Raw genomic sequence first — 23,177 nt, forward strand, 5'->3', positions numbered from 1 at the left:
CGTAAATTCAATTCCACATACATTACAAAGCTTTAGATGGACACCTTGAGATTCTAGCTGATGTTGTCTATAAAGTTAAGAACAACTCTAAGTTTTCTGGCAAAGGTCACCCAGTTATGATGCTTATTAAACACTACATCTTCTCAAGATCATCAGTGCTCTGAGTCTTCAAGTATTAAGTGCTGTGGATGATATAACACCTATTTGGCAAAAGGGTGTTAGTCACCACTAGGTGATTACCAGGACAAGGTTAGGAGAGGCCCAATATTTTATCAACTGTTCAGGGACTATTAAAGACATTTTAGGAAATTCTCCAAATATTGGGGGACTATTTATTTCTACTTTGACAGGCCATCGATTAATAAATAACCCCTTTTATAAAGCAGTGCATTAGTAATGGAGAACTTCAAGAGACTTCATTTAAGAGAATTTTTCAACCTCCTCTTATTCTCTACTCAGGATAATACTAATTAACAATATTATATTAACTATATTGGTTGCACAGCTCTCTGCTGCTGAATTGCTTGGTCCTTTCAAAAGCCTGAAAAATAAAGGCTTTCCCTGCCCTTCTAACTCCATGACACCACGACAAACATCTTAGGAGACACAAAGAGCATACATTTCATGGCCAAGCTCTGTGGACACAATTTGGATACAGCCTCCCTAAAGCCCACCCAGTTCCTGTTTTATACCTGAGGAAATTGAGAGCAATGACATCTAGCTACACTTTTCCTTTCCTAATGGAGCACAAAGATATGAGGTTTCTCCATCTCTTATCAAAGGTAGGGGATATACACATATTCCATTCTTTCTCTTGCTGTCATTCTATTCATTACCTTTTGGGATGAATGGAATAGCCCAAGCTTTGATCTCACAGTGACAGTTTAGCAAGTCATATTTTTTTAGATGATGGAAAGATTGCATTGAAAAAGTCTAAGAACTAGGTAAGGCCTGAAAGAAAGGTTTTCTCAGTGCCCCTTGCAAACCATCATCCAAGTGGAATACAGTCTAGTCCATTATTCAGAGATACAGGATACCAACCAGTCTTCTCAGGAGATGTAACTAGCATCAAATGCTGGGTTATAAATTAAAACTAATCGTGAAGTGCTTCAGATTGTGTGTCTGGAGCCAGACTGCCTGGCTCAGTTCAAATTCTGACTTCACTGCTCATCTGTTATGTAGACCTTGGCAAGTTTTTTTAAATGCTCTGTGCCTTAATTTTTCTCTGTAAATTGAAAATATCTAGCTCATAAAATTATTTTAAGGAAAATATGTGCTTATGATACTACCTAGCAGATTGTAAACAATAAAAATGTTAGATATTACTGTAACTATCACCACCAACATCATCACTGTTAGCATCCAGCCCTTACTCCTAGCTATTTGTCCTACTTTTTTGATCCCTCTAGGTTTAATACACTGCAGTTTGGTCTTTGTTCAGCATCCTTAGTATCAGTGATCTCTGGAAGGTATGCCTTCTTATAATGGACAGAAAAGTCCAGAGGGAGTGTCAATGCCCAATTTCAGAGGCCAGGACAGATGAAGACCTTAGTCCTTGGAAGCCTTTCTGAGGACGTAAATGACATTTGCTGAAGAACCCCTTCCAGGTGGTAGGTAAGCAACAGGTGGAGACACTGACATTAGAATACAGCTGAGAAGCAGTGAGGCAGTTCAACTTAATTCAGCTCAGTTTATATTTTCCCCAGGATTTACACTATGACCAGCACTTGAGGTTGACACTGTAAGAGACAGAGACAGAAGAGAGAAAAGTATTAACATTGTGTGTGGGGCTTGAAGACCTGAGTAGTGATAGAGAGACAAGACACACACAGATCTGCTAAATACAGTGCAACAAGTGATTAAGTGCCAGGGCTTGTGCAGACAGAAAGTCATGTGTCCATCAGAAAAAGTCCTTGCAAGCCAGAATGATAGAAAATACTGATGTAAGAAATGCTTCTCACTAGAAACTCACCTTGTAACAAATCACCATCCTCTCTGACTCAAGCCAGAGGATTATACAGATCAGATCATGATTCAGTCTAAAATGACTTGGATAAAATAGGTTTAAAAAAATCATAACAGACTTGTCATTTCTGGATTTCATGGTCTAGGGACTTTGGGCCAGCTGAGGGACTAAGGGTCTCTCTAACCTTTATAATCTCCTTCCAAGGATCAGTAGGTACTGTCATCAACCCAAAAGCCATTTCAAGAAAGTTCCTGAACACCGCACCAGGGGAATTGAGGCGATGAGCCATTATGGAGACAGGTTTCAGACAGAAATAGTCAGGTAGCGCAAAATGAAATACATTTCTCAAACTTCTCTGCACAGGAAAATACTCTTCACATTAGAGCCCTTAGCTCATGTTTGAAAGAGCCAGCTAATTTTACCATCAGTTTCCAAAATGTTAAGTCCTTGTAGGTTCAAAATGTATTTGTTTGGGAAGAAATCCTTGAGTTCAATTAAAGTTAAACTTTTTCTCAAATTCTGGTCTATTGTCTGTAATGGACCAATTTTAGACAGGAGAAAAACCTGAAAAATGGTTTAAAGCAAAGGTATTCAAATCCCACTGAAGAAATTTTCAAAAGGGACCACATAAATTTTTAAAACCTTGGGGATTCTGCAAATGTCATAACTTTTTATCCATTCAAGATAAGAGCATAATTAGCTCCAATGATCACTTTACATACATTTGAAAGACAGAGGTTCCTCGCTATATATAATACAGATGCTTTCTTTTGAGAGCCTTCTTTCAAAGGAATTTTTTTTATTGAGTCATATTTTTGAAACACCATGGGAATTTATTATTTGATGTGTTCTAGGAAAAGGTTGTTTTTAAGGCAACAATTCACCTGTGATATATCTGCTTCATAGTTGATATTTCTACATAGCTGATTTCTTTGTCTTTGATTGATTTTTAAGTTTTTTCTGAAAATCAGAATTTATCTAAAGTAAAGTAAATTGGGGATTTTAAAGTACAAATTGTTTTTGTTATTTCATGTGTTCAATATGCATACATTCACTGCATTTATATGATCACTTTTGATAAAGATCAAATATCACTGATTTATCACAACATATATGTAATGTGTGTAGGGTTTTATGGATATAGGTAAAAATAAACATATATAAACATGGATCTATATCTTTAAAATCTTCAGACATATTGGACTGAAGTAGAATTGCACAGTTATTTATTCTACTGAATAATAGAATTATACATATTCCATGTAGAAGCCCTATAGCCTGGTTGGAAAATAAAAATGGGATAAATAATGTTATCTCAGTACAAAATTAAATATTGTAGGGATATGTCTATAAAATGGAGGTTCTATCAGTCTTAAGATTGTATTATACTACAAAATTCACATATTTTACACGTCACAGCAGAAACGCAGCAACTGAAGACAATGGAACTGCAGGGAATACAAACCATTAAAATTAAAGGAAAAAATAGAAACAATACAAACATGGTCTTTTAGGTTGCAACTGTTGCACTTCCTAAAACACCATCTAATGTTTTCCTAAACAAATATCAGCTGTCTAAATTCATGCAAATAGTTCCCATATATTGTATGTTCACTATAAGAGTTACAACAGCTCTGGTTATAATAGGAAGATGCCAGAGCTACTTAGAGCAATTATTTCTTTAGAAAATTTGTTAATGCTGCTGTAACGTTACTTTAATGTTCTGTGTATTAAAACACATAGTTGACTCCCCATTGGTTGGGTGCACAGACCCTGGGGCCAGATCTATAAAACCAAATCTTGGCTTCACCTTTCACGCATTATAGGGGAAAAAAGAGATATAAATGAATGTCATCAAATGGTGATATAATAACAGTCCCTTAAAGTAGATATTAGATGAAAAAATGCTTATTCTTTGTCAACAATGTTTCATCAGCATCAGAATAGCCACATAATCAGCTTTAACCAGACAAAATGAATTTATCTAAACCTGATACCCTTCCAGGACTTAAGAAAAACTGGATGATTTTAGACTTAATAAATGAGGCCTTTTTAGTTTTAGTGACTTTTGCTAAGAAGCTTGGAGTACTTTACAAATATTCTAATTAACCTTTGCCATATTCAGTGGAACAAGAGGCAATCACTGCTCTTTAAATATATATTATTTAGAGCAATTTAGCAGGCTGTGACTATTGAAGACTTAGAAGTGCAAAAACGTCCAGGCTATTATTCAAACAGTCTGCTTGGTCTTTTAATATTTATGGTAATTTTTCATGAAGCATGCTCCTATTTTTAAGAATTAAGATTTGTGTCTTAAAAATGGAAAGTCTTTTAAAGAGGAATGAATCTAATTTACCCCCAAATAGTACTTTTTGACCTAAGAAAAGTAAACATTACAGCACAGGGCATGACAGTGGACAGAACTCAAGAATAAGGAAGAAAAAGACCTTAATTCTGTACTGGCTCTTTTACTGACCATATATGACCTTTTGTGTGTCACTTAATTGTGCCTGAAGTCAGGACCTGCATAAGTAATATGAAGGGGTTGGTCTAGAGAGCAGAACCTGGGAGTCAAAAGGTCCTTAAGTAAATCCCTTTCTTTCTTTCTTTCTTTTTTTTTTTTTTTGTGGTCTTTGAATAGGAAAATATCTCTTTTATTTTATTTTATTTATTTATTTATTAACATATCATTAATAAGCAATCTTATGAGGGTTTCATATGAGCAACATTGTGGTTTCAACATTCGCCAGTCCTCCCCCTAACCCCGTTGCAGTCAATGTCCACCAGCATAGTAAGATGCTATAGAGTCATTAATTCTCTTCTCTGTTTCTTTATGTACAATATCATGTCATCTGCAGTGACAGTTTAACTTCTTCCTTACCAGTCTGGATGCCTTGTATTTCTTTGTGTTGTCTGATTGCTGTGGCTAGGACCTCCAGCACTGTTGAATAAAATTGGGGAGAGTGGGTATCCTTGTCTTGTTCCCAATCTTAAAGGAAAAGCTGTCAGCTTTTACTGTTAAGTATGATGTTGAATGTGGGTTTGTCATATTTGGCCTTTATTATGTTGAGGTACTTGCCCTCTATACCCATTTTGTTGAAAGTTTTTATCATGAATGGATGTTGAATGTTGTCAAATGCTTTTTCAGCATCTATGGAGATGATCATGTGATTTTTGTCTTTCTTTTTGTTGATATAGTGCATGATGTTGTTGGATTTTCAAATACTGTATCCTTTTATCCCTGGAATAAATTTCACTTGATCATGATGGATGATCTTTTTGATGTATTTTTGAATTCAGTTTGCTAATATTTTGTTGAATATTTTTGCATCTATGTTCATCAGGGATATTGGTCTGTAGTTTTCTTTTTATGTGGTGTCTTTGCCAGGTTTGAGTATTAGAGTGATGCTGGCCTCATCAAATGGTTTGGAAGTCTTCCCTCCTCTTCTACTTTTTTGAAAAGTTTAAGGAGGATGGGTATTAGGTCTTCTCTAAGGACTTTTGTCCTCACGTAGTTTTTTGATTACCATTTCAATTTCATTGCTGGTACTTGGTCTGTTCAGATTTTCTGCTTCTTCCCGGATCAGTTTGGGAAGGTTGTATTTTTCTAGAAAGCTGTCCATTTTTTCTAGGTTATCCAATTTGTTAGCATATAATTTTTCATAGTATTCTCTAATAGTTCTTTGTATTTCTGTGGTGCTTTTTCCTCCCTGTTATTTATATGAAATATCTTTTTCCATCCCTTCACTTTTTGCCTGTGTATGTCTTTAGGTTTGAAGTGAGTCTCTTGTAGGCAGCATATAGATGGTTCTTGTTTTTTTATCCATTCTGTAATTCTATGTCTTCTGATTAGTGCTTTCAGTACATTTACATTTAGGGTGATTATCGAAATGTACTTATTGATATTGCAGGCTTTGGATTTATGATTACTAAAGGTTCAAGGACAGCTTCCTTAAGATCTAAGTTAACTCACTTATTATGGTATTTCAAACACAGTCTAAAGGTTCTTTTTTTCTCCCTTCTTCTTGTTCTTCCTCACCCACTCTTTATATATTAGGTGTCATATTCTGTACTCTTTGTGTATACCTTGACTGACTTTGTGGGTAGTTTATTTAATTTTGCATTTACTCAGTAATTAATTGCTCTACTTCCTTTACTGTGATTTTATTTTCTCTGGTGACAGTTATTTAGCCTTAGGAGCACTTTCATCTATACCAGTCCCTTTAAGATGCACTATAGAGATGGTTTGTGGGAGGAAAATTCCCTCAACTTTTGCTTATCTGGAAACTGTTTAATCCCTGATTCAAATTTAAGTGATAATCTTGCCACTAAGAGTATTCTTGGTTGGAGGCCCTTCCATTTCATTGCATTAAATATTATCATGCCACTGCCTTCTGGCTTCTGAAGTTTCTGCTGACAAGTCTGATATTAGCCTGATGGGCTTTCCTTTATATGTGATCATTTTTCTCTCTCTGGCTGCTTTTAATACTCTCTCCTTTTCCTTGATCTTTGCTATTTTAATTATTATATGTCTTGGTGTTGTCTTCCTAGGGTCCCTTTTGTTGGGCGATCTCTACACTCCCATGACCTGCGAGACTATTTCCTTCCCCAGATTGGGGAAGCTTTCAGCAATTATTTCTTCAAATACACTTTGTGTACCTTTTTCTCTCTCGTCTTCTTCTGGTATCCCTATAATGTGAATATTGTTGCATTTGGATTAGTTGTACAGTTCTGTTATTATTCTTTTATTCCTAGAGATCCTTTTATCTCTCTGTGCCTCAGCATGTTTGTTTTCCTGTTCTCTAATTTCTATTTCATTTATGGTCTCCTCTACCTCATCTAATCTACTTTTAAATCCCTCAATTGTATGTTTCTTTTCAGATGTATTTTTCAGAATTTCTATCTCTTTCTTTAAGTCCTTCCTAACATCTTGAATATTTTTCTGTAGCTCCATGAGCATGTTTATCATTTTTATTTTGAAATCTTTATCAAGAAGATTGGTGATTTCAGCTTCACTTAGCCCTCTTTCTGTCATCTTCTTCTGTATTTTTGTACAAATTGTTTTTTCAATTTCATTTTATTAGTGAATTGAATCTTTACATCTCCTTCAGTTCTTGAATGCCATAACAGATCCCCACACTTTTTCCATTTACAATGAATGAACTGATTGTTGACTTTGTTTTGTCTTTGACTTCCAAAGACTAAAAATCCAGTTTTCTAACAATTTATGACACTCATTTTTAATAAAATTTAAATATACTGACAAAAAGTAGATGTTCAATGGGATTTTTTATATGGAAGCTGGCTCCTAGTTTGTATTAACATGATTTCAATAGCAAACTGCCTCAGGGAATAAAATGAGTTCCATGAATATGAGCTATGTTGTCACAGGTAGATCAAATAAAATTAAAATAACTCTTAGACTGTGGCAATATGGACATCCACTTACCCATTATCACCATGGTACAGTGGAAAGAGCATTGAATTAGATGTGCGCAGTCCTGGGGTCTAGTGTTAGCTCTTATATTAACTGGTACTGTGACTTTCATGAAGTCTCCAAACCTTCTTCACCAAAATTTCCTCCTCCATGAAAACAGCAGTTTGAATGAGCCTATTTCCAAAGTCTCTGACAACTTTAAAATTTCATATTTCCAAGAAAATTATTTTTCCTTAAGGTAGTTTCCTGATGGAGGAATAATTTTTCCAGCTCTCCATTTACTGCCACAGACTCACCCCCTGCACTTGTATGAGCAGCTCTTTATTATAAATATAGCATTATCAGACTCTTTGAGGCTAAAATCACACAACAAATTAGGCATTGACCCTGACCCCCCAAATATGTCTTTGTCAGGGAGACATGAGTTCCAATTTGCAGATATCACTGGGTGTAAGGATAATTCACAGTGGTCTAATCATGACAGAACAGCTTCCATTAAATACCAGTGCCTATAAGGTACTATTTATTGAATTGTTGTTTGTCTCACAAGGCCTTTCTCAAGGGGCCCTTCAAATGACTAACAATCCAAAATAAAGCCATCTGTCCTCTCCTAACTCATAAAGCCTACAGTATTAACCCAGGTCTTAAATAGATTTAGGAATTGAGTGAGCCCTCAGGAATGCTTGAGCATGAATAACTATGCTAGAGTTTATTCCACAAGTATTCCATTTATTGCTTATGACCCCAAATCATATTTTAAGCTTCTCTACCCTCCTGAGATGAAACACCCTGTGCCTGCCAAGGAAACTGGCTTGTGTGTGTGGACACTATATACATGTGTGAGAGCTGGAATCATCAGTAATAATAATTAGCTCAGAATTATCAGCAATTCCCATAATGTCTTTCATCTTCCAAATAAATTAAAAGGAATGTTGATTTAAATTAAGACAAATTCAGGAAAAAAAAGGGAACAATATGGATATTACAGGGTAAAATGTAAAATGTGTAATCACAGATCATTCTTCAAAAGAATAGAAAATTCATATCTAAGCAATATGAAAACTTAGGCAATATATTTTAACAAAGAAAGATGAGCTAATGTATCATAAATATGGTTTATTATTGAATTTATCAAAAAGTTGAAGCATAAGGCAAAAGACAAAATCATAGGACACTGAATATTCAGTCCTCATTATCTAAAATATAATTGCAATTAAAAATTGAATATCTACATAAAAAACACATATAAAAACAAAGCATTTTCTGATCTAATTTTAATTTGAAAAGACCATTTGTATTCTAAGTTTTCTAGAAAAGATAAGAGTGAAAGATAATTCCATCATAAACAAATCAGAGAAAGCACATGATTTATCCCAGGGCTGTCCCCAGCAAAGGAATGCTGGATCAGGTGTTGAGATCTGCATACCCAGTAAAGAGTAAAGCAGTGTCTGCTGAAGTTAAGTCATGGAAGGGAGATGGAGTAAACGAGCAGAGTCCTGGAGTGAGCCAGACTCCGTGGCCCAGTGGACCTTGAAGACTTGTTCATAAGCGACCACAGTTCATTAGGCAAATGCTGTCCCTAAGTGAAATCAACAAAAGGACCTTGAGTCAATGTCTTACATCAATCCGGCAGGATCTCCTGTTTCTCAGTAGCTGCTCAAAGGCCTCCAGATGTCTCCCTATAGTGGCCTGGGCTCCCTCCGGCCACCGGCCTGAAAGCCCAGGAGCATCGGTGTTGTTTTTCTGTCTCAAGGGAAGAAAGAATCTTCCCCTGTATTATTTGAACCACTGAGAATCTGAATAACTTTAGGACGTATTTTTTCAGCACTCTTCTGCTGGTGGGTATGCTTCCTTTCCCTGTAGAAATCAAAGATATCCACCTACGAGAAGATGTGGGCTTTCATGAGCAGCAGGCAGCACACGGCCCTGGTGCAGAACGGGGACGAAGGGATCCGACGAGCGCTCACCACTGACTATGCCTTGCTGATGGAGTCCACCAGCATTGAATATGTGACACAGAGAAACTGCAACCTCACGCAGATCGGGGGCCTCATTGACTCCAAAGGTTATGGAGTGGGAACGCCTATCGGTAAGAGAGGCAAGGCTAATTAGCCAAGACTGATGTGCACTGTCAATTATGAAGGAAAGAAGGAAAGGAATAGACTCAGAGATGTCAACTCCACATTCTGAGGTCTACATGCCTTTCATGGACTAATATATAAGGGAAATGCCCATACAGATCACAGACATGCTGTGAATTGGCAATTTCCCAGATACTTAAGCTAGTAAATATTAAACCTACTATTTCTTTTGGGTTCTACCACTAGATACCCATTTGAGTGCATAGGTTTTAGTATTTTAACCTGACATATATCTTAAAAAGAATATCTTCCTAATTAATCCTCTCGACATTATTTTCTTCTATGCCCATATAGTTTTCTACCTTAAATTATACTGGAACATAACAAAATTAATTACACATATAGATAATAAAAGTAAGAGGTCTATGATTCCATATCAGCAGATATAAAAGCAAAACTGTATCTGTAACAGAAAAGGGATAAAAATTACATAATAATTTGTTCAGGCAATATGCCAGATTCAATGAATGATAACTATCTAAAACCTCAAATATTCTTATTCTTTGATTTTCTACTAATGCTTTCCCTAGGGATATTATTGCCTTGCAAGGATACAGACCAATACAGTAAGGTCTATATTCAAGGGACAACACTGACTTCCTCTCTATAGAAAACTCTTTATTTCCCTCTACATAGAAAATTACATCATGTGATGTTCTGGTATGGTGGCAATCTGCTCTTCTCATATATGTGAATCATTGATAATTTTCTGATAAGCATCACAAAGAGAGGAATCAGGGCCCATCTTAGACCACTGGGCTAGTCCAATAAGCAGAAATCTTAGTTATAGTCAAGTACGGAGAATTAGAGCACATGACTCATCTAAAACAGGCAGCTGTATTCCAGGCCAGTCAATTATACATGTGGGAATTTGGGCACAAGGTTGTTGGATACTCCATTTGTCATGAAAAAAAAAATCATATTTTAGGTGGACTGTCATTGATGTTTTAATTTGTCAGTGAATTAATTTTTTTAAAAAAGCTATGTATCCCATATACAACTTCTGATCAGTACTAATATGATTAACCAAGTAAAAGTCAACTCTCTTAACCTTTTACCATGAATACAGAACTAATTTGAGTTCCAGCTGTCTATCTGGAATTAGAAATACAAGTTACAGAGAAATTAAGTCCATTATTATTATTGTTATCATGTATGTCCTCTAAATAATTCTTCTGAAGAATCATTGAACTGAGGAAACTACAACTACTTTCTTGTCCTTTTATTTCCAATAGCTTTTCCTGATAAAAATACCAATATTGCTAGTGAAGTGCATATTTTTTTCCCAAATGGTAATCTCTCCTATAATTAAGTCAGAGGGCTCTGTGGGATTGTTAAACACTAACTAGAATGATATTGTCTCTTTTTTATTTGAAAAACAATGTCCTCTCTCAAATCAAGCTTTGTCATCTCATATTAGATTGTAGTGCTCAGGGAGCTATAGACCAATGCTATTTTTTAATATCCCATAATGCTGATATTAGTTAAATGGGCCACAAGTCAGACAAGAATACCAGTATTTTTGCCTGAATCTCTTCAGAATCAAGACTTTAAAAAAGATTATATCTTGCATCATCTCAGAAGAGCAACTGTAGTTTCATAATGGAACTATCTTTCAATTAAATTATAAAGTTGAAAATGCACTTTTATCATTTCATCTTCCACCTCATAATTCCACTTTGACCAAGTACTTATACCTTAATATGAGACTTTTAATGGGCATTTCTTCTACTGAATGGACTATAACTCTAAAACTATAGTTTTGGACGGGGGGTGGGATGGGTGAGGAAAAGGGGGTTCCTTTCTGCAACACTCCCGGATTAATGTAGCACTTTGAAAATTACTCTGCCTTCCTGTGAGTGTGGCTGACCCTCTAATGAGTATCACTCTATTTTATATAATATGATAGAGGTTGGAATGTTCCAGTTCACTCTACTTTTTGCCAACCTCAACCATACTCTGACATACAAATTCCAAGCTGAAGAATCTTTCCCCCTCCCTAGATGAAAAGAAATACACTCCAGGAATTTTTCATACTGTTTATAAACCTGTCATGCTTTTAAACCAAAAACAATGAAGGAATAATTGGAACAGATGGCAGACCTCAGAGAGAATACATCGATGGGAATACAGCTGTTGAATAAATTTGTGAGAAGTTTCTTCTATGATGAATTGACTCTTTAAGAAAGATCAGTTGCTATTCAAGAAGATCTGTGTGTATGCATATATATTTTTTCAAGTGACTTGTAATAAGTCACTTCTGATGTCATTCAGTCCATTTAAGTAACAACAACTAACATTGAAGCTAAAATATATTCTGATATAAGAAATGTCTCTGTACCCTTCTTGTCTTGCCCTGACTGATTCATTTAGGGCTCCAATTCCCGTTGTCAAAGATTGGCAAAGTCAGTGCGGGCACAACACAATATTGTTTCTTAGAGATTCTAAGGATAGAAGTTCTGGAAATGTACTTCCAGAGGGACTTAAAATAAAACTTAAGAGAATGAGAACAGTTAAGGCTTAGGCAGGTTACCAGAAGGCTGGAAATTACCTTCCTTAGAGAACAACTTTAAATAGAGACCCATTCCCCGTCTGTCTGAAGTGTTTTAGGTATCGTTCAGCCTAAAGGCAGAAAGAGAGAGTCAGCCAACATTTATTGAGTGCCCACTGTGTATACTGCTATGATTACTGCTTGCAACCCCTACCGAAGAATCATTCTTATACTCTTCAAAGCACTTCATTGTACATTAAAGCAAAGCTCTCCTGCTTCATTTAATGGCTCACATGCTATGAGTATGTCAATGGGGCTAATTTTGACACTAAGTGTTACTCTGGGGGTGTTTAAGCAAGCAGCCAGTATCTTTTAATTTGACTTTGAAGAGCCATTTTCTCACCAAAAATCTATACTCTTCACTGACAAGCCGCAATCTAATTCCAAAACATTTTACTCTTCTTTTAGTTGATCGTGAGTATTGACAATGACTTTGGGAAGCCTTGGAAGAAAAGAAAAAACAAAACACAACAATGACAAGTGCCACAGTGTTAGCCCTCTGCTTTTCCAATTTAACATAAGTCCTAAGTGGAGGCTGGTTATGCAGAGCTGTGTAGGGGGTGGAGGAGTCAGCTTTTATGGAAATAACACCAGGCAAGAAGTAAAAATAATTGAGTTAAATTCTTCTTTGCCAGTAGCTATTACTTTCACATCCAAAATTCTTTCAATTCCAAAAGAAGTAGATGGGTTTATTTGAGTCCTAAGATCTTTTCTGCTTCTAAGATGCCATGTCTTTCTGTTTACTGTATTTTTTTTTGCATTTTTCTATTTCTACCAAGAATTTTAAAGTCTGCAAACAGAAAGAGCCAGGGTGCAGTACTTTCCCATTGAGTAGAAGAAATACTAACAAGCGTTCTTAGCATCTGAGGAGAAATTGAGTAAAAGAATCTTACCACACCTTTGTGTCTCTTCCTTTGCATTAATTAACATAGGAGTCCAGTACTGGGCAAGCTGTGGTTACCTGCAGATATCTATTAGCCTAACAGAATTAAAAGTTCAATGGTATTACTAGAAGATAGAGTATAAATAATATCAATAAAATCCTTTTAAAGTTTCCAAATCTAACTGAATTTTGTAGGACCTTTGAGTTATTCAAAACCTACTCTTAGTTGTATATTAATAGATGTATTAGTATGGACTAATTACTATAACCAGCATCTGCCTATTTCCAATGGCTTACACAGTAAATGTTTATTTCTTGACCTTGTCATGGTCCCATATGAATTAAAAGAAAGACTGTGCTCCATGCAGTCATTCTGGGACCCCACCTTCTTCAAGTAAAATGTAAACAACCAAATCCCCTAACATGGGAAAAGATTCACAAGAAACTCACCAGAAGCAGACATATGTCACAGAATTCCCAGATCAACTTTCCTTATTTAAAAGGAACAGACATTTGGGGCAAGAGTTCATCTCAACATGTCAGTTATCCCTTTTCCAATTATTTAGAGCCTTCAAAATATAGGACTCAACTTTCTTGCCCTTTGCCAGTCAATCTGTGGATTGGGGTTTCCCAACAGCCATAAAGTAGTTACCTGGAAGTCCATAATCCCTTCTGACATCTTCGACTTTTTGGTAACCAATAACCAAATGACCTTACTTACAGGCTCTCCTTACCGGGATAAAATCACTATTGCAATTCTTCAGCTACAAGAAGAGGGGAAGCTGCATATGATGAAAGAGAAGTGGTGGCGGGGAAACGGCTGCCCTGAGGAAGACAGCAAAGAGGCCAGCGCTCTGGGGGTAGAAAATATCGGGGGCATCTTCATTGTTCTGGCTGCTGGACTGGTCCTTTCTGTATTTGTAGCCATTGGAGAATTTATATACAAATCACGGAAGAGCAATGATCTTGAACAGGTGAGTCATCTCTTTTTAGGAATGGGTAGTTTGGGTTTGTGTTATCTGTCTTAAGTTTGGGGTTTTTAAGGATGCTTGCCTTTTTTTGGCAACAGTCTATTGAATTAGATGCCCAGAAAAGCCCTTTTTGAGTTAGAGCAAAGAGCTATGGACTCCCTGCCAGGTACGGCTGGCACTGCAGCCCTATCATTTATTTAATAAGAAGAAAGAAAAGCCTTACACACTAAATCCAATTAGTGCTATTTGGAATGACAGTGCAGAAATTCCAAACTCAGTTGATTTCTTGAACACTTATTTGCTCTTAAGATAGAAACCCTCTATAGAGCAAGGAAAAAATAAATCCAAAATTGAATAAGATATAAAAAGATCTTTGAGAGAAATGTCCTATTCCTTAAGGGTAGATGCCAAGCCCATGTACTAATGCAAAACAATTTATGCAAAGATATAACTGTAGTATTTTGAAACTGAGCATTTGCCTCTATCAAAATACAGTTTGTAGAAGGATAACTCACTAAATTTTTTTTTGGCCTGAATATGATAAACAATACAGAATGACAATAAAATCTGTTAGGGACTTTATTTTTCCAAACTGTTTTTAGGATTATGGTTGATTTCAACAATCAACCATTTTTGCCTGTGATTTTTGATGGAAATCCCACAGGGAGCTTTCACTATTTTGAATAAGATGACTGGGATTAAAGATAATTCCTTTATAAGCATACTGAAATAAACAAAATACAAAACTCATACCCATTCTAGTGCAATAGACCACCCACTCAATTTAAAGATATTGTTAGAATTTTGAAACTATGAACTATTAATAACAGGTCTAGTTTAAAGCTCAGCTGTCAGGGTCTTCAAATTCTTAATAAATTTTGAACACGGGGTTCCACATTTTCATTTTGCACTAGGTCTTACAAATTATGTAGCCAGATCTGATTAATAATGTCTTGCTAGTAGCTCTTCCTTTCAGTGGGAACTCTCCTTAAGCTCCCAAAGCTAGGGATGATTGGTTATAACCTGATTTCATCACGGACATGTCCCCAGAATTATAAAGCAATTGTGAGAATATTAAACACCCCTTTCCTAGACCTTGTTAGAAAAAACTATCTTTAATTAAAAGGGAGAATGGACTGATCTGCTTTGTTTTAACTTTCAATTTGCTCTTGAGGTTTCTTGTTTGATGCAACTAATTTGAAAAATAAAAGCTTGTATATGTTATGCTTTAATGTGCTTCTCATAATTGCCAGCTTCATTTGATTTAGATTTTCATTTTTTTCATTTAAACATTCATTTTCACTTCTGGTTTACTCATTTTTCTATATTTTTTTTCTCATTTCTTTTGCACGCAAGGCTTTTTGTTTCCTTTATGGACTGCAGTGTAAGCAAACCCATCCAACCAACTCCACTTCCGGAACCACTTTAACTATGGATTTAGAATGTGTCAAATTAATTCAAGAGGAAAGAGAGATTTGGACACAGTCCTCAGTTCATACTGTATAATCAGTTTTTTTTTAAAGTGTACCCGGTAGAAATTGTTTTCTGCTAATCAGTGTTGTTGATGATATCTGTATCTACTAAGCATACATAGCCATAATTCCCTATCCCTTTAAGATAAACTCATGTATTCTAAACATTGAATTCAATGCCCTGGGAGCAGATGTGCATCATGTGTTAAAAAAGAGGTATATTCAGGGTATACACACTGCAAGTTACGTGTAGATACAGGAATTTGCTACCATCATGAGAATGATCTTAGTTCTGTCTTCATGCATTAAAAATAAGCAGCTCTTTCCTCATGGAAAAGTAGATTCAGACTTTCAATAGTGCAAAGCATGAAAACGAAAAGGTAATTTTCTGGAATTCTTTTCATCTTCCTTCTTCCTGTCCCATTTGTTCTAAAGAGCCACACTTTCAAATTACCCGAAGCCTTGTCTTTTTGTAATAACTCCATAACAGTGTTAATTTTTAATTCACATTGATTCCACTATTTAAAATGTATTATGTACATGAAGTCTCAAAGATGTCTTCAATTTTAAAAATTCAGAAATGTGAACTAGAAAATGAAAACTAAATTCAAAATCTCTAGTGTCACAGATGAGCATTTGCTAAGGTGAACATCACTCAGGAAGGCACAATGTAGTCAAGAAGATCCCTGGTTAGAAATTCATTAACATCACGTTCTCAAGTAATATCTCCTTGTAGAGCTTAACAGTCTTCTATGGGTTCAGATAGACTGTAGGCTCAGAGTCTCTTAAAACCTGGTTTTCTTTTTCAAGCTATATATTATTTCTTGTAAGCTCCAAGCAAAGTCCTAAGCTAGGAACTAATGAATAGCATCTTCTGTTTTCACTCACCCATCCTTCCTCTGCATTGATGAACGTGTTTTCACAAGATGTTATTTTATTTCCTTCCCACTCACGCAGGATAGAGTGGTTTTTCCTGTAGCAATCTTTTCTGAGTATCGCCACTTTCACACTAATTCCCCTGGATCCTTTGCCAGTATCAGTTCATTCCAAGTATATTCTGGAGATGGGCAAGGAGGAGAAAATAAACAGAGGGAAGTATTTTCATACACATTAGCAACAGATCTCTGTAGATTTATTTTCCACCTGCATTCAAAATGCGGTAAATAATTCTTACTCTAGCTCAGCTTGGTGAAAAAGAAAGCCAACTACAGACCTAATTTTTGTGATGGTGGATGGCTGCTCTCTCTCTAAGTTTGTTACCTCTTCACAGTGAGAAGGGAATTGAAGATGCCTTTCATCTTCCCTCAATATGGGATCAGTTGGTCTTTGTTCTCCTTAATGGGATCACCTTTTGAAGTGATCCCCTAAACTGTATTTCCCAGAAGTAGAGATACGCCATCTCTGCAATCATGTATCATTTGCCTCTCTTTGCTTAGCTTTAAATGAGTTCCAATTTTTTAATACAAGTCTCTCCAAATCAACTCTATATTTCTTCAGTAAAGCATGTTTGGGAAAGTTGACTCTTGCCCTGGATTTGCTTCTCATTCTTGCATTCTTCTTTAAATAAATGTACTTTTAAGAAGATATCTGTAAATTACACTAACATTTATTTACTATAATTGAAGTGAAAGAAACATGCTGTTTGCCCTAGTCAGAGTTCACATCTTCATCATCAATACACAGGACAAATATTGGGATACATTTTATATTATTTACAATCCATTGATTCTGTATATAGAAACCACAGATTCCACAAGTTTATAGTCCCATGGAAAATTTACTAAACCAAAATGCTACAAAAAAACGTTCAAAGGTGATTGATGAGTATAGATGATCAGGGTTAACAATAACAAAACTTGCCTTTCTATAGAGACTATCTTTTAAAAGTATAATTAAAAGTTTGGATAAGATTAATGTCTGTGTACTGCTTTAAACTGTAAACCATTTAATTCTGATGTGTAAATATTATGATTTTCAAAATGTTTTCACATACAGCATTACATTTAATCATTTCAACAATTTTATATCAGCTCTACTGACAGAGAAATAGATGCCAGAGTCAGAAACCTGAAGTCTTAGACTTTAGAATCAAAACAGAATGTTTCTACATCAGCCAAATTCAGGCTCAAGTTCTAGTACAGCCATGTGCTAAATGACTGTAGACACGTGACTGAATTTCTTAGAACCTTGGTTTCCTACTACGTGATAATAAGATATAATTTCTAGGCTCTTAAGGTTATATTGAAGGAGTAGTTTTCAAAATGGGTTCTATTGGCAAGTGTTACTCCAGTAAGAGTTCCATGGTCAGGTAACCCAGGGCACCCCACTCCAAACATCCCTTTACTGCATGATGTGTCAGTGTATTTAATATGTTATGATACTTTGAGAATTTTAACAAGATGAAAAAGTACCCAGCACTTCCCAAACTTAGACCACAGCATCTTTTTCTCCCCAAAGCATCTTGAAAGACCACTGTTCTAAAGATCATACCCCAGGGAACACTAGTATAATGTATGTCTCATCCAGTGATAATATGCAAAATACTTGATAACATGCCTGAAACATAGTGACCATTCAATAAACAATGGTATTTATTGTTGGGGGAAATTTTTTAACTTCTCTGAGCCCCAGTTTCCTCATTGTAAAATGAAGATAATATATTGACTTATAGGTGCTATGAGAATTAATGAAATAATACAATGGCACAGAGAATTAAATCTCTGTCTTCTAATAAATATTAGTTAAAAGATGTTAGCTCCTTACAAAGAAATTAAATATTGCTCTTTGGTCCTATGGAAGGTAAATATGATTTATCATGCATCTTAAAACAGTGGGTTTGGAAAACAGGTTTTCTAATTTAGAGGTTCAAAACATCTGTAAGACCACTCACACAGGCATTGAAACTCAATGGCAGAGGCACCCAAGAGAGAAGGACCCCAACTGGCAGTACATGAATGCCTATAGTAGAAGTTATGAAGTTTATCTCTAGAAATTCTAATTTAATTAGCCTGGAATTGGGGGAGGATAATAGTAGTTTTGAATCTAGAGTGCAATAGTGACCTAAACCATAATCGTGCATGTTTAATTGACACTCAATATGTCGTTACTATTTGTTGATTGATTCTAGAAAGAGGACCACTAATTCCAAGCAAGATACACAGCACATATTGGCCTTCAATATTCAATAGACTCCCTTCTAGGGAGAATTCAAAAAGAAACTGCACATCTTTGAGACAGAAATCTCATCACATGTAGTTGATAATCTTCATGTTTAGTTATAAGTGGCCAGCCCACTCAGAATCGTCAAGTAGGCAGTTCACTGCTCCTGTGTCCTCTTCCTCCCTTGAGGGACCTCCATTCATTTCAGACACCTAGGTTCCTTACACTTTCGTCTTCCTGCTTAGGTACATGCTCTCAGACAACCACTTCTGCCACCAGGCAAATGACCTCTAAGACCACAGTGACCTGACCAAGGGCCATGGCATTTTAAGTGAAATATTTAGAAAAAAATGGCTTCAAGATGAAAGAAAAATCTTCAAACTCTATTTTAATGTCATTAGTTCTCAGACTGCAGTGTGCATCAGAATAACCTGGCAAAATTACTTTAAAATATGGATTATTGGCTCTAGCTCCAGAGATTCCCCTTCAGTGAGTAGAGTCCAGGAATTGGCTTTTTTAACAAAACCTGCAAATGAATGCTTAAAACTAGTTGTGTACATCAGCCTTCACAAAAATTAGTTTAAATATAGCAGTTTTCTCCAAAATTAGGTCATGCACATGAGTTTTCACTAAAACAATCAATACAAGAGTATTTGAACACAATAAAAATTTTTTACATAGCTTTTCTTACGTGAGTTTTTTCTCAACCATCCTAAATACAGTTGTTTTACTTAAAAGTAGCAGGTAAGCATGAGTTTTCTTTAAAATTAGATTGAATACAGCAATTTGACTTCAAATTAGGTAGTAGGTGTGAGTTTTTATTAACACTGGCAGGTTATCTGTGGATTGTACTTTGAGAATTATTGTTTAAAGTTAAGAAGAGAGCAGAAAGGTATGGAAAGATTGAGCAAGTACATTAGCAACTACAGAACACTTAGTGTTGTCTACTTTGTTCCCTAACACGCCTGTCTACAACCTAATGCAATAAGGAAAAAATAATAGAGCTTATTTTGTTTCAGACTTAAAATTATAAGCTGATTTATTTTAGAGTTTCACCAGCAAAATTAAAACTACCTAAGGAATACATGGTGGATAGAGATCATGCCCTTAGGAAAATCAGCCGGATCATATGATTATAAACCTATCCAAGGAAGATTATTTCCAAATACCTCACTGTATTTGACTAGCAATATATCATGTTCTATATGAGCCATCTGTGGGCAAAGCAGCAAAACAATGAAACCCAATTAGTTTCCAAGCCCATGATTCTTCTACTATAAGATCTATTTCCAAGTAAGCAATTTAAAGGTATCCTCAACTGCCTTGAAAACCAAAAGGAAAGCAACACATTCTTACTTCTTGTACTGTTTTTGCACATCTAACTGTGCCAAATGGCATTATTAATTAACTCTTATAGATAATGAGAAATTTCTGCTCAATGCTGCAGTTTTAACTTGCCTTTAGGAACCATCTCATTATGCTTCCCCCAGTTAAGGAATTTTATGTCCAGATGCACAAGCATATTACAATCATTTTTGCTTTCAAAATCCTCTCCATAGAGACTGATAGCACAGAAAATGGGATTCTCCTTTAAAGTTAATAAGACTTGAGTGATGTAATGTAGTTACTGTAGTTCCCCCTATCAATTAAAAATGCTTAATTTAGCTTGAATTTTCTTTCTGCCCAATTTTCAACCCAAATGCTCAGACTTCAGAAAATAAGGTTGTGTGGTTACCTTGAACACATTAAATTCTTATTGCAATTAGCAGGATTGCTTGCATTTGTATTATGCAGAAGTTCTGGGCAGAATGGCCTGCTCTGGATATTGAGATAACCAGCCATCATGGCATCAAAGAGTCAAAGGGTTCCATCCAACTAATCATAAGCAAATCATTACAGACACATAGGAAGTTACAGAAATAGAGTCATTCTTGACTTTGGTGAGCCTACGGACTCGGTAAAATAAAAACAAAAAACAAGACATGTACCTAGGCTGCTATTCAAAGCTATAGAACTTGAGCAATTCTGCTAAAAAGGGACAAAGAGAAATAAAAGAAAAGGGATGATATGCTTTTATTTTTCATTGCTTTTCCTCCACTATCAAACCTCAAGGTTTTTACATGTACTGCTTCCAAGCTAGAGGTAAGTCAGACTCCTAGGTTTTGAGTCTCAAGCAGACTTTACAGATTTGTAACAGACAAAAATCTTGAAAACCATGGCTTTCAATCTCAAGATTCAAGTATTTTGTTGAGTAACTTAGTTGTTTTAATTTTTAAAGTTTATCTCTGATTATCAAGACTCAAAACACAGAGCACCAAGTTTGGGGAAATACATATAAGGATGCTTTCCTACCTCATTTTCTTATCCCTGACCAGCTTTTGAACACTAGGGAAGAAAAAAAGAATTAGAGGGAAGCCACTAAGGCTTAGAGTCTGCTGGAATCCCTGAGAGGAGGCCCCATGAGAAACCCTGAGTCCCAACTTTAAAGGGACAGGAAAACAGAAACTCAAGACAAGCTTGGGGAATGGGGAGCGTTCCTGAACGGAAAATGCTGCTGTTTGGTTCACGGGAGGTAGTACAGGAGATAGCAAAACTTGTAGAAAATCTTACATCCAATGGTCTCCTGAATGGTAGGTTGACAATGTCTAGGCAGTGAGCCTTTGACCAGCCTCACAGATGCTCAGTCCCAGAGCACCCAGGGAGGGCATCCAAAAATCCATGGCTCTTCCCAACGAAGAGCCTTGTGGAAGGGCTGAAAGAACCAGTGATCTGGAAGACTTAAGGTTGGAGTAGAAAAGATTCAGTGTGTGGATATGCAGGCACTGTCCACACACGTTGTCTGCATGTGGGACCACAGGCATCTCAGAGGACACAGCAGAGAGAAAGAGCAGTGGTCATGCCTTAGTAGGCTTAGTAGGATGCCACGTCCCAGTGGAAGCCAAAGGAGCAGTTGCTCCCCTTATCACCAATATCAAGGCCTTCCATAAACCTCTCCTAAGGCCAGATGCCCCTGAGAAAGAAGGGAAGAAGGGAGTTGGGGACAGGCCCACAATAAACAGCCATTAACCAAAAGAGAACTTAGTTTCAAACCCAAAGTGAATTAATTACCTTGAGATGACAAGAACCACTAGCAGACCAGGACCTCTAAGTTAGGGTGAGATCTGTTATTTTTTTTTAACAGCATCACATAGACTTTTGCACACCCAAGTTTGTAGCTTGAGAGATGTATACCCACTACGTGTGGTTGTAAGCGGGTACCCCAAGGTCTCTACATGTAGTGCACACATGCATGCACTGTGGGTAGCTAGGACCCTACATCAAGGTCACTGAACCTCAAGGCCAGGGGAATAGCCTTAAGAATAGGAATGCAAAGAGTCTCTCCAAAGTTGTTTTTTATGGCCGTAACTCAACCTCTGAATTGCTAAACAGACCACTTTTCTCCATAAGGTCATGGAAAACCAGTTCCCATAGCATCATCTTAGGCCTTCAGCATGGAGGCCAGGTCACACACATATGAAAACAATATCCTGACAAAGTGTGTGGGCCTGATCTTACAAGTGGGACTGATGCAGGCTCAAGAAATGTAGGGAAACCAAAGAGATCCCGGAAGGCCAGAGAAGAAAGTCACATTGGCCTCTGACTGTGACTCCAGAGAGGACAAAGAACAATGGGTATTTGAATTGGCATGCAAAGCCACCTTCTGCCTCTTCTACGCCAAAAGAGCTGCTTGCCTCTGTGTATGTGAGGCCCACCTGAAGCTTATCCATGCTGCTGAAACTGCTCTCCACCCTCTGGTCACAAGGCTTGGGTGAGCCACTTTGCAACCCCTTCGTCATATCCATCAGCCGTGTTGTGCCCTTTACTGGACAGGGAAAAGTTTCAGCTGCTTTTGATAGGCCACTGAAGACGCAGAGGACAGTGTCCAGACAAATGGTCTGATGATAGGCTTTGATGACATTTCTCCCCTCTAGTGACTGCTGCCTCTGAGAGGCTGGGGCAGAGTGAGCACACTTTCCCTGTGTTCTCAGGTCCCCACCACTATTAGGCTGTCTCCATGCCTCTCAGCCTTATCCCACCTTATTGGGAATTTAAGCCCAGAGGAGGCAAGGGAGGGGCGCTGTCTCAGGTATCACTTAGGTGCCAACTCTCCTACCCACCTGGCCAGATGGGTATTTCTGCTTGAAAGCAGATACAGAGCATCCTATCTTAGCTCAGCATCCCTGAGCCTATAGGTGAGGTCCTTGAAGGCAAACTTCTACAATTCAAAGTGCTTTCTTTTTTCTTCTTTCAAACACCAGGCTGTTGTAATTAATAGCTTCAAAGATTGCAGTGGCTTCTAAAGATCCACAAAAGTCTATTTAAGTACTCAAAGCTGCAAATTTGACTCTTTTTTTTCTTTCTGTGTCATCCCTACCCTGAGGGCAATGCATATAAAGACTCTTAGTATAACTTTAGAAGTGGGGGAAAAGGGTTGAGATTCAGAAGAACTGGAAAAAGCACATGGATTAATATCAAAATGTTACCTTGCTTCAATGTTAACTTCACTTGGCAAAGTTTTCCATGAAATTATCCCTACTGTTAGAGGAGAATGAACTTA

General features: G+C 36.7%; 1 protein-coding gene across 11 annotated transcripts in view; it reads left to right on the forward strand.

Moving 5' to 3' along the window:
• Window positions 1-23,177, forward strand: part of GRIK1 (glutamate ionotropic receptor kainate type subunit 1) — a 371,438-nt gene that overhangs the window by 343,231 nt on the left and 5,030 nt on the right. For 8 of the 11 annotated variants that reach the window (XM_073231436.1, XM_037013240.2, XM_037013241.2 and 5 more), the window contains 2 exons: window positions 9,267-9,492; window positions 13,702-13,952. In XM_073231436.1, the coding sequence (XP_073087537.1) occupies window positions 9,267-9,492; window positions 13,702-13,952 (477 nt within the window). Of the gene's footprint in view, window positions 1-9,266; window positions 9,493-13,701; window positions 13,953-15,305; window positions 16,963-23,177 lie in introns of those variants that run through there. The other 3 variants (XM_037013234.2, XM_037013236.2, XM_073231439.1) reach the window with 3 other exon arrangements.

This window comes from Manis javanica, chromosome 3 (genome assembly GCF_040802235.1).
Source record: "Manis javanica isolate MJ-LG chromosome 3, MJ_LKY, whole genome shotgun sequence".
NCBI lineage: Eukaryota > Metazoa > Chordata > Mammalia > Pholidota > Manidae > Manis > Manis javanica.